This window comes from Opisthorchis viverrini (assembly GCF_000715545.1).
Source record: "Opisthorchis viverrini unplaced genomic scaffold opera_v5_25, whole genome shotgun sequence".
In the NCBI taxonomy this organism is placed as follows: Eukaryota; Metazoa; Platyhelminthes; class Trematoda; order Opisthorchiida; family Opisthorchiidae; genus Opisthorchis; species Opisthorchis viverrini.
The window spans coordinates 2,602,484-2,621,494 of NW_008751681.1; the positions used below are offsets into that span (position 1 = coordinate 2,602,484).

At 41.7% G+C, this 19,011-nt stretch overlaps 1 protein-coding gene across 1 annotated transcript in view; it reads left to right on the top strand.

Moving 5' to 3' along the window:
* The window catches only part of T265_02184 (hypothetical protein), a gene marked incomplete at both ends in the record, with an annotated part of 70,427 nt that overhangs the window by 20,045 nt on the left and 31,371 nt on the right, over nucleotides 1-19,011 (top strand). Inside the window, 3 exons of the mRNA XM_009166358.1 lie at nucleotides 4,095-4,149; nucleotides 11,955-12,210; nucleotides 16,783-17,327. Of these exons, the coding sequence (XP_009164622.1) occupies nucleotides 4,095-4,149; nucleotides 11,955-12,210; nucleotides 16,783-17,327 (856 nt within the window). The remainder of the gene's footprint in view (nucleotides 1-4,094; nucleotides 4,150-11,954; nucleotides 12,211-16,782; nucleotides 17,328-19,011) is intronic.

The following is a 19,011-nucleotide window of genomic DNA, read 5'->3' on the forward strand; positions in this document are numbered from 1 at the left end:
CCACCTGTTGCGGCACTCCAGTGTGGAGTGTGTGGTCGTTGGAAAGGAACGCTGACTCTCTATAGCGCCTTGCAGCCTGGATAAAATATCGCACTTCCTACCCCATTTTGGGCTGTTTCTAATAGCAGGTGGAGTTTGTAACATGAGACAATCTAGATTTCCCGGAATTCCCGGATATAATAAGGCTCTGGTTGCAAAAGCTAGCAAAAGTCCATACAATAAAGGCATTTAGAGTGGTTAGATAATGCAGACTTTTTCAGTTGCGAATGGGGCTGGATTTTTTAAAAGCGGGTTAGCGTTAACCTAAAAGGGCCCCCTCGATCGGAAACTTTGAGGAATTATTCTGCTGGTTTATTTCAACCCTGGCCTTGAAGTTACTGGTGGAGCAAATATGGGATACAAAATTTGGCTTCTTATCTAAGGTAGCAAGGCAAAACATGGTTCACTCCTTAAACTTATTCCATCCATCTTCCAAAGAGGATTACAGAGGACTGACAACCACTTAATACAATCCTACCATAATCAACATGCACCGAGACAAGCTTCCAATGAAATGGAGCACCATTGTTGCAACCTCATTCTTTAGTAGCGGTGCGAAAGCCACCATAGGATCACCTACAAAGTGATTCTGAGAATTATTTTGCCCGGACGGATCAGTTACGGAGAGTTAGTTCAGCGAAAACGGTGTCGGTTTGTGTCCTTAGTAAGGATGTGTGGACCAGGTTTCGATTCTCGGCAGGCTCTGAATTACCCGTATACTAATGGTTCGTTTTCTCTCTGCTTGAGAACGTCCTTATATTCCACTGACCTTTAGCTTCTGTGGCAACTTTTTTCAATCACTGTTGATTCTTGTCTCTAAAAAGCAACACGTATATTCCTGTGAACATTCGAGGGGGCGAGATGGCTCAAGGGGTTAGAGCGTCAATCTACTGACCGGAAGCTCCGTGGTTTGAACTCGGCCTCTGCCTATCGATTTCCCCTGTCTGGGCTTGGGCAACCTGGCAGAATCCTAGCCACCGTGCCTCCTTCGGGCAACATGGCAGTTAAGCATCGAAAGGGTGCTACAGCTGAACAGCGGACACCCAAGTGTCCGTTTACGGTATGCTTTTACCTAAGCACACGTCTGGTTGTTATAGACAGGACCGACCTTTATTGTACCTCCTTTTTAACTCCGATGTTGGTGCGCTACTTGAAACACCTTTGATTCACCTCGACACTTTGCAGGCCAAAACAAGCCCATTAATTTATGGCGTCCGCCCCACAATTAAAAGTTTAAAATGCGACCAAAAGACTGGGCGTGATCAGAATCAAACCTCTTCCATGCGGCAGACCAATGTCGTAAATGAAGTCACTTATTTGGACAACTGCAACAGCTCTTGTAGATCCGGAAAAAGTCAACTCCCTTCCACAGTGCGATGGGTGCCATTGAAGCTTCTTACAATCTCCGATAGTTTTGGCGCCATTGTGACATCAGCTTGTCTCTCGGCGAAACCGTGAGCAACGCTAATCTACAGTCTATGCACAAATAACAGTCCCATAGATGACCAACACACTCCTGGAATGCGAGAAAGACTTTCGGTATTTGATCGCCAACGTCCCTAAATGATTGCCAGGGTCTCACTAGAACATGGACTTTGAGTTCATTCAGATGCTTTTTCGAAGAGACTCACGATAGGCGAACCAGCTAAACGTTATACGTCAAGTTGACTAGACCACAGACTTGGCATCCAGGAAGATATTTCTGTTCTCTCAGTTGAGATTCCATTCGGCAGGTTAGGCCAATATGTACTGAAAAACCGAAAAGCACTGTACAGCGTTTCATTTTCATTCATAACAAAGAAACTCCAAAGTTTCGGATTTGTGACCTTCAGGCTATTAGGCTGAATAATTAGCCATTGGGCCATGGGCGGCTGATCGGCATGGTGACTCTTTAACACGGGATGTAGTGCCACTCATCCTTCAATCACGGAACCCATAGTCAAATGTTACCAAGCTCTTCAGTTGACGATTTCTCAGGTGGAAGTTTCATCGTGTGCATTATCCTCCGACTGAGCCATTTGTAGATTTTAGGTAATCTGAGAGATTTGGGGCTTTTCAGTTGGGCTGTTCTGCAAGTGAAGCCAGTTTATATCAGAAAGGTCGAGAGGCTCCCTGAAGTTTCGTGGAATGCGCACTGTTGATGATTCCCAAAGGGATGGATCAGCTGTACAGCGCTTCTAGACATTTCAACATACAGTGCCTTCACTTGCAGGATAGAATTTCAATCCCTCACTATCACTGCTCGGTTGCTGTTTACGTTATCCCTAAGAAGAGCCCCCCAGAGCATCGATCACCTAAAATCAGAAAGAAGTATACAATACATCAAACGGCAGAAGGATGTGTACTCATGAGGATCCACACTGACAACTCTCGCCGCTGAGGACGCTCTAAACAAGATGTCACAGAGAACAAAGTCTAGCCACCTGTTTGTCTTATCTTCCAGTGTATAACTTGGCACTAATCAGAATCACACATTATGTGAGGCAGTCAAATCGCCCAATACTCTTAGCTTGGGTCTGGTTTTGGTGTGTGATGGAACTGCTATGAGTGCCATGTTAGAAATGAGTATCTGGAAATTTATGTTTTTTTTCAGGTCGTTATTTGGCAACAGTTCATTTGCTTACCTGCCTTGGAGATAGTGTTGATTTAAGTCGGAATTAAATGATCATGGTCATGCTTGATCCTAAGTCGTCTCAGAAGGCGCTTTTCTTTGTGAGACCAGATGTAGGTCTACCATTTCCGATGCTTGGAAGTAGGTTTCGCATTTAAACATGCTTTAGAGTATCAAAGATTAGACGTCAGATTTGACTTTTACAAATGTACGGGTTTTGTGACATCTGTAAATTTACAAAGTTACTTTGCAAATATACACGTTTACAAGTTTTTTACAAACATGGTTAGATGGTATTCCCCGAAACTAACCTGGTTACAAAATCTGGAATACAACGGCACTCGTGGTATCAGAGCGAAATCATTAAGGGCCTATGTTTTGCGGAATAAAATGAAGATTTTTAGAACCTAAGACTAGCCACGGTTTGCATTCTGTCGTCAGCGCAGACTGATTTCGTTGATCCTGACAAAATGATGCTTACACTAGTGGAAGAGTTCCCGTGATACACACGTGGTGTGTAGTTTTTCTGAACATATTCAAAATATTTGCGTTTCCGACTCAACTCGACACCTAGGCACATTGAAATTCACACCATGTTTCCCACAAGCAGCCTTGCTGTAATTCGAGAAGCTTTCAGCGTGTTAGGCTGCATTTGATGTAAGCCTAGCAAAATTAACAAACGACTACTAATCCATTGTCACCTGCAGCGAAACACAGCTACGAATCCAGTCCGGTGAGGAGCCACACCCTGCCAAATTGTTCTGATTGCGCCGTAAAGCTCACTCATCTGAGTAAGCCATAGTGTTTTGCCCCGATTAACAACAGTTCGCCTGTACCGGAGACTGTGACGAAGACTAATCCTTTGTGTCATTGTCACTGACGCTTTATCGCCTGTGTTCTGATCCATGTGATGGAATTTTTTTGACAGTAGTATTGTTTTACTCTTTGTGTGGTGTTTTAGAAAATCACACTTTAAATGCATGCATTCATAGACACCGTGATGAGTGAAACATGATTCCTAAAATATATACCCCAGGGCTTCTTGCGCTTTATCATAGTAACAGAGGATACATTTTTCTTCTAATGGTTAGTCGTTTGTTTTTTTTCCCTAGCCTAATGCTAGTTTAATGCATCCAACGAAATCTAATGATCTTGCTTGATACAAGTTCTATGTGAAAGTTTTTTTGCTTCTCAGACTCTGAGATTTTTGCCAAATCTTCGTCCTCACATATATTAGAGCGGGCAAGACAAAAACGTTTTCTGACTGGATGCTTTTGTCGCTCACTTTTTGACTTGGTGTATGTGTGCTTAAATTGCACTGTTGTGAGCTCAGACTTCCTGATAATTAACCAACCGTTATTTTGTGAATGTCTAATGAAGATGGTTATTGAAGTGATTGCCACAACAAAGTCGTTCAACAACAGTTTTTCAAAATTATTTCTAGACACTTCACCCCCGAGTGCACGAATTCGAGCAAGGAACAATACACCACCATCAGTGTAAGTTATTTGAACTCAAGCATGTTTGAGAGTTTTTTCTTAAAGCTATGGTAGTTCATTAGTATTGAAATATATCTCAATAGCATGTGCTTGACTGTACTAAATGACTTTGCGTAAAAGATTATAATCCAATTGTCAAATGCCTCAGGAAAAAATTGAATTCCTACCCACTTGTCCCACTCCTCGAGTCTAACCAGACATCAGTTTCCGCTTTGAAGCTCATTATGGTTCACTATACATTCCCACGTACCGCCGTTGACCAACAAATTTGTCGCTGATGCCGCTTAGCTGAGAAGCGCCTGCCAAAATTCCCGTTAGTGTGTTTTTCATTTAGCTTTCCAAATAATCACCGTAAGCAAGCTGTATAAGTGGCCAATTCGGTCCAGAGGACGTAAGCGAACAAGACGTCACAAACACTACTGATTATGTATCACTTGGACGTAGTAATATATTATTGTCCCGTAAGTGATGCTGAAACAAAAGCGCATAATGAAACCCACTTATTACTAACCAACATTTGCAACAATTTGCCTTTGATCTGAGTGTGTTATGTATTTCTGGACTTCTTAGCACTAACCAGTGCACTTCATGTGCGATTTTGAAAACCAAGAGCAAATAGCCAGTAATTTGTTTTCATATTTTTGAATTCATATTGTTTTGTTGGGGTTCATAAATTTCCCCAATTGTCTCACTCTCCTCAGCTCAACAAAAACATCGCACCGCATTGGGCAGTTCATGTTATCGTGAACGTAACACGTCAGCATATAGTAGGGAAGACTTATTGATTAAAATTTCGTGGCACATCTCACTGCCGGTACTATCTAAAACAAGAACTGGAGTCTTACTTCCAAGCTTTCAAATGCGACTGAGTGAAATTCGGTAGGCTAACCATGTACCGTGATGACTTATTTTCGGCTGCTTTGGTTTGCTGTACACTCACAATGAAGGAATACTAGGTGAAGACACCAGGAAAATTAAGCAACAGCATCAACCAGTTTGGTGAAGACAGTGTTGCGCAAGCCGGCAATTTCTGACACAACCGTTCAGCACTTTACCAGATGTTGTGGATAACTGAGCGTCGACTGACAATGCAGTGCCATTGAGTAATGACCATACTAGCGTATGGTCCCATATGTCCCGTCCGGTGGATACGTGTGAAAGTGGATAAAGCGAATATTGCGTTGGACAGCTTTTCATCTCACGTCTACCACATTCTCAGCATTTCGTAGACACAATTAGAAATTCAAATTCGTCCTTTTGTCTACTTGGAAAGGGTAAAGTAAAAACCTCTTGGCATTTGGCAATTTGTCTCACCGTTGGCGTGTACGAAGCCGATAGAACTATTCACCAGTTCACACTGCCATCACGTTTCACCCTTTATTCTAAACTATTTCGTTGGGAAGTAAAATCTGTCGGGTTCGACCGTTGTGCTGGGGCGATACAACGCCCTAAATACAGTAAATCAATAAATAATCGAAAACATAGCTCTCTTGTTTCCTCTCCCCCCCACAGGTGCGCCCACTGTTTAACGTAGGTAAACACACCGAATGCAATAAACTAGAGTATTGTTAGAAACGAGGAGGTCAGGTATACCTTACTACGCTTCGTATGAAAGAAAATGTAAGCTTCTGGACGGACGCGAATCACAGATCCCTCACCTGCCGCGGTGGTTCTCTACCTAGTGAACCAGTGGTTGCTCTCGAATTCAGTCACTCTTGTGCATCTGAACTTAACTTCGCCAAACATCCACCTAATGAATTAACAGATGCCATTTGTCGAACATTATTAGTAGCCTCTTGGCATGACTATTACGGTATGCGGGATGATGATAGCATCTGGAAGCCTCGAGGGTCTTAAGGTGACTATTGGAAAGCGGAGGGAGGTTGACTGGTATTAAATTGACCAGATCGGGTACACTTAGTGTGAGTGTGTTGTTTATAGTGTCGACCAAGTCTACAATATTCACCCATATCCCATGTGGTTTTTTAATTGCTGAATATTCATTAGGAAATCACAACTAATTTCGTTTTGACGTACAGTGTACGACACGTGAAAAGTTTCAAAACATTCCACAAATGAAAGAGCGATGCAGTTAATTTACGTGCCATATTTCATCTGTGGACCAGATATCGAATCCAGGTTGCATGGGCAAGTAGAGCTAGGAAAATTCAGTACGGTTAAGGCTTTCGAAATTCCTTCGGCCCTGACATATGAAGGACACAAAATTGAAACTCAGCGTAATTCCGAAGGTTCTTTAGTAACATGCTTTTTCACAAGCGCAGCGTTCCTCTCAGGGTTTCTTTCTTCTAGGACTGGGTTGGTGTGACCCGGTGGAACCTATTGAAAAACGGTGATATCCTTCATCTAGGGTGCGTTGCTGCATTAAAGCGATCACATAGCTTTGAGCGTTTCAAGACGCTCTGTAATGGAGAGTAAACCATAGCAGGTTCAGATCTTTTCTGTTGAATTTAGAACATGCTTACATCTACTACATGCAACGCAATGTAATTAGACAGCAAGTTAAAGTGGTGCTGAACTATCAGCAGAGACAAAAATGTTGGGTGGCCGTAAGCGGTTAAAAGAATATTCCGCTCAGATTCACAAGTTTTCTGCTTCTTTAAAGTGACATTAATGAACTTTCTTAGTGCCCCTAATTGGTGTAGCTGGATTCAATGCAGGATCTTCATACTCACAGTATACATGCTCAACTGATGAGACATGGGATTAGCTAATCGGTTTATTGAATAACTCCGATATATGATTCCCAGAGTTGACCACATGTCCCAGTGGTTGACAAGGTTGTCTAGTTTATATATCAAAGCTTATGTTGAGATCCCGGTGTTCTAGACACATTGTGAGGGTTAGCAACCGGACATGAATGAGTTTTGAGGTACGGAGCAGCATGTGCAGCTGTCTTTTGCGACAATCAACTGGACAGTTTCTTTGATTCAATCACAGGATTTCATGTTCAAAATGAACGTCAAAGCAACAGAAATACCAGCGTATGGAAAGGTGCTGCGCACTAGGAGAAGTGAAACGCAGATGAGGGAACAGTAGTCTTTCAGCAGATGTTTTTCAAGGATAAGACATGGCTTCAAGGTCGCTTTATCGCAGAAAGGTGGGAGTCCGATGCATTAGCTATTCAAATTACATAAATCGATGAACCCCGATGCAACAGTTTATGGTTTATGTGGATTGATCTGGACTGCATGTATAACCAAATAACCAAATAAATGCCCTGCGTCTGAAGTACATCCAAGGGAACAAAACCAAGTGACGAACAGGAGAGGACATCTTTCACTGTTCAGTGTATGTGAAGAGTTGCCTGGCGGGCTGCATCAGTCACAAAGCTTCATTCCCAAGGTATACTCACATACCTAACTCTTGCTACATAAGCAGTTTTGTCTGCACAGTGATGACCATAGAGTCACTGATAGGCAGGCTTAACACTCAGAAACGTTCAGCGTTGTGGCGGACAAAATGGTTTTTGCTAGATGCAGTCAAAATGACCATCTCTGGGAGGAAGTGTCCTATTTGGGGGAAACCGGCCCTATTCCCAGACAGTTTGATTTATCTGAAGTTGAATTTACAGCAAATCTGTTGTTTCCCTATAACTCATTTAAGTTTACCTTTACTGATCCCGTTTGAAATATGATTCTCGTACAATAAACAATAAACTCAAGATGACTAGGGATACGAAAGTCCTTTTTCTGCAAAACCTCTCCAATTGAACCAGACGCTTTTCAACTTTTCCTTGCAAACAGCTGGTCCTTTATTTTCATCCACTGAATTATTTGCTGGGTCGTCCAAATTACTGACTACCGATTTGTCTTCACATAAGGAACACTATCTGCAATGTAGTAATGAATTCCCTAATAAAGTACCACTTGCAAACTAGTCAACTTTCACACCCATTTATTCAAATATACTCAGCAAAAAGAGAGTTAGCTTTCACGTACCCATGTGCCGATGTAACCCATAGTCTCTTTTGTGGAATGGTTGAAACGTGTCTAAGTGGTCAACATCACACGGATTTTCCACTTCTTAATTGTCAGAATGACAGGTTTGCATTCATCTGGAGGACTGATTTCATGGTAAAGTTATTAAACAATAAGTTAAGGCTGGAGCATTTTCAAGAATAATTCGCTTGCATCAAATTTTCACGAACCACGATAAACCTGCTTGATGTCATCACGCTTGGAGCGGTTTTCGAGCACTTGATCGTATCGTGAAGAGATTTTGTCTATGAGACCAATCTGTGACGAAAAACCCAGAAGCAGTGCGCATCACGAAAACCTGAGTTTCTAACCCAGGGCTTTCAGGCTGGTGGTTCAACACTTAGCCTTTCTACCTTGTGCGGCTACAACTTTGCCAGATCCCACTTAGGATGTAGGGCCACTCATCCCTCAATTATGGAAACTGAATCATGTGACTATATATTGACTGGCTTCCAGAGTAGAATCATTATCGATTTAGGGATATGCACATCTCCTGCGGATCTACTTTCATGAAATAATGTATCAAATGTCTTCGATTTTCATTACTGTTTTAAGTTGGTATGATTCCACACTAACAACTGTGTGTCCTGTCTGTCTTCATAGTGTTTGTTAGAAAAGTAAACTTAACATCGCTGAGTGCTGCGCTCTATGACACCCCATGGTTTACCATACCACACAAGAACCGTGAATCTACTCGTTTGCCAGGAAACCTCAGTTGCAAAACTCAGTAGGACGTATCGAGAATTTGCCGTGCCGTCAGAGTGTCCTTTGGATAACCTAGTTGATTAAGGCTAAGGAGAAATCAGTTGCATACCAGTGTGAACACTGCTTGCATTTTCTGACTTCTGAAACGTTTGCCCTGTTGCAGGAAAGCAGATCCAAATCTGTAATAGTTTCCAGCTCTCTCTTTGAAATTCGCACTTACCTTTCATTCCATTGGTAAAGTTTGTGAGACTGAGTATCTTCGGAGGAAGCAAGTTGACAGAATACTGTGTATACATGAAATACGATAGACTATAGTCAAGAAGGTCCAATACAAAGAATACACCAAGCAAATTCAAGTTATTGGTGGCAAGAGGCAGACCACTTAGAAACCCAATCCAAAAGCGAACGGCATGAAGCTCTTATAGGTGTTGGCTTTACTACATCCCCGGACGACAAAAATAGCTGCCTACTACTCACATAATTGCGCACGCATGAAACTGAGTGCAAACGGTAGACGCTCATACAAGTCCTCCATGCTCTGCATGAGTGGGATCTAAGAGGCTGAGCAACTTATTCTCGGTTTATGCGATTCATATCCACCACTGCATTCGGTGGTCGAGCCAACACGTTGCGTGGAGTAATGAATGAAAGATTATGTTAGCTTGACATCAAAATATCGATAATGCATGCTGTACTACCAAATGACAGCTACAAATATAATGGTACTTTGACAATAATTAATTTTTGCTTGAAATCAAATGTAACTGGAAATAGTGAACGTTCCCTGAGCGGATTTAGCAGCATTCTCGTGCCTTCAGAACTCCATGAAATTACGATAAATATAATATTACCACCCGGCGTGATATCGGTCCTTTCAGCTTACGGCTTAGAACCAGTACTGCCGTTCCTGAATGTATAACTTACGTATTTGATGGCACACGCTCCAGAACCTAACGTTGCATCAACGTCCCTGGTATAGCAACGAGTCAGCTTCAGTCTGACGTATAGATTTTTCATTTACTGTTGATATTTGTATTCATTTCATGATAGGCGCATGGTGCCACTGCCATAATGTTTAAAGGCGTGCATAAAAGATAAAGTACCGGCTAAATTCCATAACTGTCTACTGGCAATGACACAGTTAGCCTTCCGAACCTGCCAGATCTATTGTAAATCTAAAAATTCATACTTGCTGGTTTTCCAGAGAACCATTTAGAAAAGCATGTACCATTGATAAGATAATCAATATAGACTCCAGGTTTCGGAATGAATACGACTGCTTCACTAGCGTTAGCCTGTGATATTCCGCTTATGTAAGATATTTGACAAAATTTTTCTAATTTTCGGCTACTTGATTAAGGCCACAAAAGCTGGATTATGAACGCAAATATTTATGGCAGTATGTTAACATAAATATTCTACAAGTTCAAGAATTACCGCGGTTTTTTTACCGTACTGGTTCCAAAAAAAACAGTCATGTAAGGTAAATTTAACAGTCCGTATTGACAAGCACATTTAGGGGCTGCTTTTCTATTTGAATTTGAATTCAAGTTGTGCATTATAGGATTTTGTCGGTTTGTACATATATATATCTGTAGTTTTACCCTCCAATGCTGCTAAGAATTATGCAGCGAAGGGTGAGATTTTGGATGAGAAATATTTTTATATCAGATCAGCAAAGAAGGCCCTTCATATTATGCACTTCTGCTTCATTCTCCTGATTTCATATGTAATAATGTATATGAGCAATATGCTGCTTCAGAAATGTCCCGGAATTAGTCCTCGGTCACTGTTTGCGAACTTCTATCACTGTTATTATGACAACCTTTGGGTGGGTATCTGAATATGCAGGAGTCGCCTTATCTATGAGATTACATAAATGCTTAAATCGTTTCATATTAGAGCAAGAACGTAAACCGCCCGCAAGATTTTATTGCTAAACTCTGTTAAAATGTTGCATCAGTCCTCGCTTTCAATCGTGAAATGTCGAAGCGTCATCAGCCAAATACTAGGCTTCAATCTTAAACCCAGAAACAATGAAGTTTGCCGGGTTTGTAAGCCAAAAGCGTTTTCTGTAGATCTGTACTAACCTCATTCATGTGCTTACGACTCAGTATAACTGATTCCAACCTAATGATGTCGTCTCTGTCGGAAAGTTGCCTTTTCAATCTACTTGCATGAACTCATCATAATATTCTCGCTACCAGTGTAATGGTGGATGCCACTGATGGGGCGTGCGAAGTAGTACGTTTTCTTGTAAATCCGCTCCACATTTCTTGAAAAGTGAGATCTGTTACGGAATTTGTGGAGTCACTTGTAGCATTTTTTGCATTTGAGTAACGGTCAGTGAATATCTGGGAAAGTTCAAGAAGACGCGTTCAAGGAGAAGATGGATATTCGGCTTTGTAAACAAGATACATGTGACAGTTTTGTTTCCCGGTTCAGTAGTCTGTAAATGTTCGGTTGGTGTTTTCTAGTAAACAGCTCCGAGGCGAACACCTTCATCCTTTCACTACTGACTCGGTGCTTGATTTATTTAAACCTTAGTTGACCCTCATTGGGAATCTGAAAGTTGGTAATTCGTTTGATTCAGATTTTAAAAGCCCACAATGGAAATGAGTTGGGCGATTCAGTGTAGTTTACACTGGACAACCACCGGAGCATTCAGCGCACCGCATTTAGCCAAACGTTTATTCAGAATCCCTAGAAAGGTCCAATGAAATTTTTATTTTCCTAAAGATTACTCGTTGTGATTTCGAATAATCGACTTGTTTTTTAAAAGCAGTTTCTGCGCTGATTCAATAGGGAAACTGTGAAAATTATTTCTAATGTTGTTGTGGATTAAATATGACTCATTCTGGTGACCGAGTAAAACCCTAAACTACGGTTCTGTTTAGGAACTTGTATAATCCTATATGAAGTAGCTTCACGGGTATTTGCTCAATACTCAGTATCCTAAGAAAGCTTATCTTATCCTTACTCAAATGGGCCCTGAAAGTTAAATTTCGACATCTTTATTTGACATCCTGTTCTTTCATTGGTGAAGACATATTCATCCCCTTAGCTTGTTTGAATTAGACCTGCACAGTTCTTTTCCATCAGCCCGCAGGCCACTGGACCGGATAGCAGAAGATTTAGTCTCGTGATATCCAGTGGACTTGTGCGTAGTAAATCCGCCAAATTTGATTGCCGAAAATTTCAATCTATCATTGGCACCATTAGTCCTGCAACATCTGCTCCAACCACTGGTTCAAAGCTGCAGAGGAGCAAGTCAGACAGATTTACCTGGAAACGACCGGAGTGGTTACCACCAGGAAGTCACGATGTCAGAAGTAGTGGTCTGACACCCGACAAAGAAGTGAGTTACATTTTGTTTCTGAAATGGTAACTGGGCTTTTATGCACCTAGGATAAGAACAATCTATCGTCTAACCTAAATTTTTCGCCGACACTTGAAATTTTGTTCTCTCTTGAGTTCCTTATCGGCGAGGCTTTATTTTATGTCGGTTGCACAACTGGGGAAGAAATGCAGTTGAACTAGCGAAAATCGTACTGAGCATTTCGTTGATTTTGGAGAAAAATTAGCATGAGATCCTTTTGCCGAATCACCCGATGCGCGTACAGCTCTTGTCCGGTGTCCAGTGCCGAGATAAAAACTTCATACATGAGAGATACGAAACAGCTAATCCTAAAAATCAAATTCCAGAATTTCAGCATAGGTGAGAATAACAGATGACATGTTCCCAGATCGTTCACGCCAATAAACCTCGGCTTCCAACGGCAAAACTGCAGGGTTGCATGGCTTTGGCATAAAATATCATTTGCTCTATTAGTAGCATAAAACCGACGTATTCAACCAAGTCATATTAAATATAATAGATGTTTATTAGTTGCGAGAGCCATGTGTGCGTATTTCAGTTCCTAATGACAAGTGGTATGTTGCACTAGGTTTATATTTTTTATTCTGGACGTACTGATTCAGGTATATTTTTGATCTTCGTCTACCGATCAATAAGGATGCAGAGCGAGTAAATATCTAAATTTGATCACAAGATAAAGTGTGGTTCGGAATACCATACAGATGTTTCACAATACGAGGACTCTGATAGTTATCCACGTTACTTTGGATTACACGGAAATCTAGAGCTCTCCCTAGACTTAACTGACAAGTTTGTGTATCTCCTAGTGAACTCAAGGTAGCTAAGTGGTTAACGTGCATACCGATTGACCGGTTCGAATCCAACCTCTGCATTACGCCTGATCCTATCTAAGCTTAGACCACCTAACAGTGTTCTGGCCCTTGTACATTCTTTGGTGAGGATAATAACCGCACCGGATTGACCTACGCCTTAACTAATATTTTATTATTATTAGCTAGTGAAAGGATGTCAAGAACCTTTGTGCACATTCACTGACTTCCCGAGGGATTCTTAACGTTGGCATCATATCACGCAAGTAGATATCAGGCTCTATGGCGCGATACGGCTGTGGCTCTTGTGAGCAATTGAATTGGCTGCACCAGGCCGCCTCATGTTCCAGTTGGTACGACTTTGTGATATCGCAATGCGTACATGGACGTAATACACTATTCATAAGGTTAAAACGTCATAAACAAGAGATTCAACTGGGTTCCCATCAAAACCACATTGGTATGCAGATGAGTGTACTCCGCGAAGCTAAGAGTATTTCAGTTCATTTAACTATGGGATAACCAGATTTGGCAGTTGCAGGTTGTTGACTCAAGTTATCGTCCAAGATAATCATGAAATTTTAGAGTACATTCTTTCAAGTGCTGTTTCAATATCCAAGGCCGTCAAAGTTAGACACTTTCAGAAGATCCTTGCTTCGAATAATAAAATCGATTTTATCAAGGGCAAAACACCAGACAGTCCCCGGTTTTTACAATGAACTGGATTTACGCCATTCAGACACCATAACACGCTGCCAGTCCAGGTATGACCCTCATTGCTTGTGCACTTCCATCAATTGTGTCTTATACCGACATAAAACAATTAATGATTTGCATCCCCTCAGTTCTCACATAAAATATCTTTGAATATGCCAGCCAAAGTAACAGTCAGATTGTAACATACGAATACAATGAAATCAGTTAAGAAGCAGTCATTATGTCCGCCAACCCTCATCAGCTCCTTTGCTCACGCATCGCTGGTTTTTAGCTATATATGTTACGTCCTTGTTTGGTAGCGGAAATATCACCGTTGGAGATATAACGAGGAGTGTTTCGCATCCATTCTATATCTGATTTTTCGATCAACGCTTGTCATACGCTTAGCGTCTGGTTTCAATTTTCACACTCTGGAGGAGAGCTTGATTCACAGTCTACAGCTCTGTAGAATCGTCCAAACTAAGCAAATATTCTCCAGTAAATTTAGGCGGCATCTTACAGGGATACTACTGACGCACAGAAAGATATGGAACTTTATCATTGTAGTTTTATTCTCACGCTCTACATCCATACAGGAGTTTGATAATGGAAATCTTCACTCGTTCCGTTCTCGCATTACAATCAAAGCCGGTTGATAAAAGAGAGACAAAGTGAGAAATGAAAAATTATATTACAAGACCTCACACACATAGATATCTACTGTCTGTTACAATAAGTACTTGATCAACTCCCTTTTAACGTAAGCACTCATTTACGTAGCTCCAGGAAAATGTTGGTTCACTATTGACCCTACTGAGTTGACAATTCGTCCAGAGGGTGGCTAGTACCACCACCTAATTTGTCCAAAGTACTTTCAGAATTCAAAAATCGGTGTTGTGCAAAGCAACAAGAGCGACGAGGCATTCTGCGATTTTTGGACAGAGCAACCGCAACGAGCTACCAGCTTTTTTGACGGAACAAACACTCATGCAATTTGATGGCTTAACATGCCTGAATACGTATGGTAACAAACCGGGAAGGATATGTATAATGAAAGTGAAGAAAATTGTAGTTTGATTAGGGAAGTGTGGAAATTCGCAGAACTACTTGGAACCAAAGGACTGCAGAACAAGACAACGACAAATGGGAGAAGAGGCTGATTACAATGCCAACTTGCTTCAATAGGATGACTGCTTCAAATGGACTCTCGTTTATCCCCTCACTGATAGCATTTATCCAGTTTTACGTTAGATTTACGTATCCATGCGTCAAACCACACATGAATTCACGCAAACTATTTTTGCATCTGTGTGTAGACTTTTAGTAAGCTGATCGCCATTGATTGATGAATCTCTGTTTGCAATCAGCCAAACCTGTGATTATGTAACGGACGCACTCTTTCGGACTGGTTCTCTGGAAAGTATATTGATAATTCCTGACTTCACATACAAAGCGTCTGCAGATTGGTCTACACAATGAGTTGGGCAACCAGCGGCCCAACCGTATGGTTGCAGTTTCTCAGTGATATCCTATTTAAAAAATGTTCCGGCTTGAGCAAGACCAAACAATCCTAACACGTGGTACTTTTTCGAAATTCCACACAATTAATTAACTCCTACAGCCTGACATAGCATTTAAGTAAGAAGCCGTCATTCTTTTGAATCGCGGTTGGGAACTAGCTACCCAAAGCGGAAATTGGGAAAATTAACCATCTATTGTGTACAGCATATGGGCTACTGCATTGATTAATGCATCATCATCACCATCACCATTATAATCACCATAGACAGCCACACCATATGAGAATACCGCTGATTCGTTGCCATAGAACCATGTCAATTTGTTTGAATAAGAAAGTTGAACAAACAGGAACACCTGGGGATAGCCTACAACAATTGTCCGAGGTGTCTGCGGTTGCAACACTCAGACATTCTGCGTGAAATTTGACTCTATGGAGGCCATTGACATTGATTGGCTACCGTATCGCTCACTGCCTTTAGCCAAACACAAGGAGGGCCACGTGGACCCTATTCTGGAAGGCGAACAGCACCAACGGCATTCAAGCGTTTTGTAACGCCCTCCCTTCCCTTCTGCGAATCTCTACGTTTCGCCACTCCGAATCGGAAATGAAAAGCAACGCTCGGCATGTGGTTCGGCTACCATAGCTTACAGTGCTAGATACATCCTTTGAGGAGAGTACCGTCCACGTTATCAAAGATCAACTCCAAATTTGCTGGCTTTATCTGATTCCATGTGCTCTTCTGAGGCATCGGTGACCTTCAGATAGATGTCTTAGATTCTCCGTCTGAAACAATGTAGTCTCCGTGTCATGTCTTCACGCTATCGGTCAGGCTTTGAACTACTGCGTTCAGCTAATTCCGATTTACTCTTTTGAAGATGTGAGATCAGTTGTGTTGCTTGAGCGGTTAAACAGGTAGGGTGTAGGAGCTAAACCAATCGCTTTTCGATTGTTTGACAGTGAAGGTGTAATAACTGAACGATATACGAATCTGGGTTTCTCAGAGAACCCATCGACCAGTACGGAAAGTTATCCAGTAAAGGTGCATATAGTGAACAGCCAAGGAGCACTCTGCAGTTGGTGTTGGATGGAAATAATGGCGATACACGATGACCAGTTCAAGGGACGAGTGTTCCTCTTTTTATTTACAGATAAGCTCCTTTCGAGTTGATAATTCCAGGAGTTGTGATATGCTGTGAAATCTTTGCACTTTTTTCTGCGAAGAGGCTTCTCTGCTCCCATAAAATTGGGCAATCTGATTAGATAAACTGGTATTTTCCAGGGTCTTTCATCCATCAAAATCTCATTGATGAATACACAATTTCTCTTGTGTACGTATACTTAAAAGAACACTACTTTGGCTCCAACGTTAATCATGTTTTCATCAAGAAAGGGATTAATAAAAATGGCTTTCCTGGTGTAATGTGTCAGGGGAATGACTGCTTTGTCTATCACTTATTTTTGTAACTCATTCGATACTCACTTTGTAACTACTGAAAACTTTTGATCACTTTGTGTTCACTCAAGAAACTTTCAAAGCTCAGTCGAAGCAAAACACTACCAGGTCTCAACAAATCTCAAAGTCCACAACGCAGCAAACTGGAAGCTACCTTGCGAAAATCGAACTCACTTTTTCGACCGAGTTTCCCAAAACCACTTCCCTACCACAGCAACACAAAGCCACAATTCTCAAAAAGCCTTACTGTGTTAGACAAGCGGGCTAGTCGCAGGTCCTATGCCCCATCGTGCGCCAGTATGCCATCCCGGCCCGAGCTTCGGAGGCGAGTATGGTCGGAGAGCAGCAAGAAAACCAGTAGCCTTCCAGATGTCACCACGTCACAGCAGAAATACAATGCCCTCCTCAAAGCTTTTGCAGCATTGACCATGTGTGAATCTAAAGCCGAGTCTTTGAGAAAGTCACTGATTTCATCAATGAGTAAAGATGACAGCAACTTTCAGGTGGATTGCATCGTCAGTTGCGCACAGGACCGATTGATGGAATTACAGAACCAACTACTTGAGGTGTACCATGCACGAAATAAAGTGGCTGAAGAACTGGAAAACACCAAGAAGTAAGTGAACCGCGTGCCGTTCCTTATCCATTGCACCTTAGTTTCTTCTGATTGTTTTTTTCGGACGTTTGGGATGGAGAGTAACCGGTACCACCGGACGGGAGTTTGAAATACTGCTTTTAACCTTCAAAAGATCCCTGGACAGCAGCTACCGTAGTTGTTGCAAAGATCTACATGAAGATTCTGGTTCATCTGGATGGTTCCCTTGACAAAAATAAGGTGAGAGCTGTGTACGTGAGGATAGAGTGTGAGAACTGGCCAGTACACTAAAAATCACATGCACCCGTGAGGAATTTGTTTTCTTATCCTCGGCAAGTCCTCGGAGATTCAAATAGCTTGGCTATGAAATTAATGAGGCTTTAGTCAAAAGTTCACCCCCTATTCAGGAAGAAGTAAACATAATAGATGCAAACGTAAATGACTGCAAATGACAGGAATAAGTACTGCTTGCGATTCTTCGGTGATACTTTGAATAAGACTGTGAGAAATTCAGCTACTTTAATGCTACTGAACCGTTGCATCTGTTACACTTCTACTCTGCCTACAAGGAGGGTGTCCATATTCTAACCACCCGTAGAAATACCTTGTTTGATACCTAGTCCACTACAGATTTATCCAATCAGATCAATGGTATACGTATGAGTATTTATATGGTTCAAAGAAGACGTATCCAAAACGCTATCATCGAACAGTCTTTTTCTTGGACTGATTTGCTTATTCCGGTTAGTTCACACAAATTTTTTGAAAACGCGGATTGGCGTTTTGCTCGACGCGATATCAGTGATGAGCTATAACAAGTGAGCAAATAGAATTCAGTGCTTTCTCTCTGATTTCGACTTGCCGGGGAAATTGGACTGTTGCCAATGAATTGGATAGTGAGATGATTTTATCTCAATAGGCATTCCACGGCGCATCCGTTAGTTACGGAATTACTAGCTCGAAAGCTAACGGGGCGTTCTAGGTAGGGTTTCGTTAGAACCAGTGGAGTGAGGATACTTATTGATATAGTTGGAGCTCATCGGTTATCCATAGAATCTGGTCACCTAAACCGTCCGTTTAACAGGCTCCCTGAAGCACAGCTCCTGGGGATAATGCATTCGGACGAGTGGAATCATAATCGTCCGTCAAAAAGACGAAATAAAGTATAAACATCATTGAAGAGTCACTCTCATCATCTAACACCTGTGGGGTTGAAGCTCCAAGGGGTTCGATCACAGATATTTGGCACGTGATCGACAAAGCTCTCCTTGGATCTGATCCCATGATAATTCAAACAGTGCTGAATAGTATAAATAAATCTGCATTATGGCTGGACATGGGCTTCACACCTGAAACTTTTGGCAGGCTGTGATCTCGGACCCGAGTCTTGTGTCGATGACCAAGCTTAGAATGTTGCGATCAGAGACGGGGTAGCTGCGAGTTCAGAACGTTAAAAATACTTTCATTATTTGACTCTCGGTGTTTTCAGACAATCTTCTGTGTCTGGCGGAAATATAAGATTAGCAATGCTCAAATACTCTGAATGTTTCTTGGGAGAGATAATTGTATAGTGAGTGGCCGTCTATTGGGTACGCCTGAACTCAGCCTGCCAGACTACGCGATAAGAAGACAGAGAGAACCCAGGACACGTTTGTATCTTCAGGACAAACGTACAGTTTCTGCGTAGATATATGGGATGGCTATA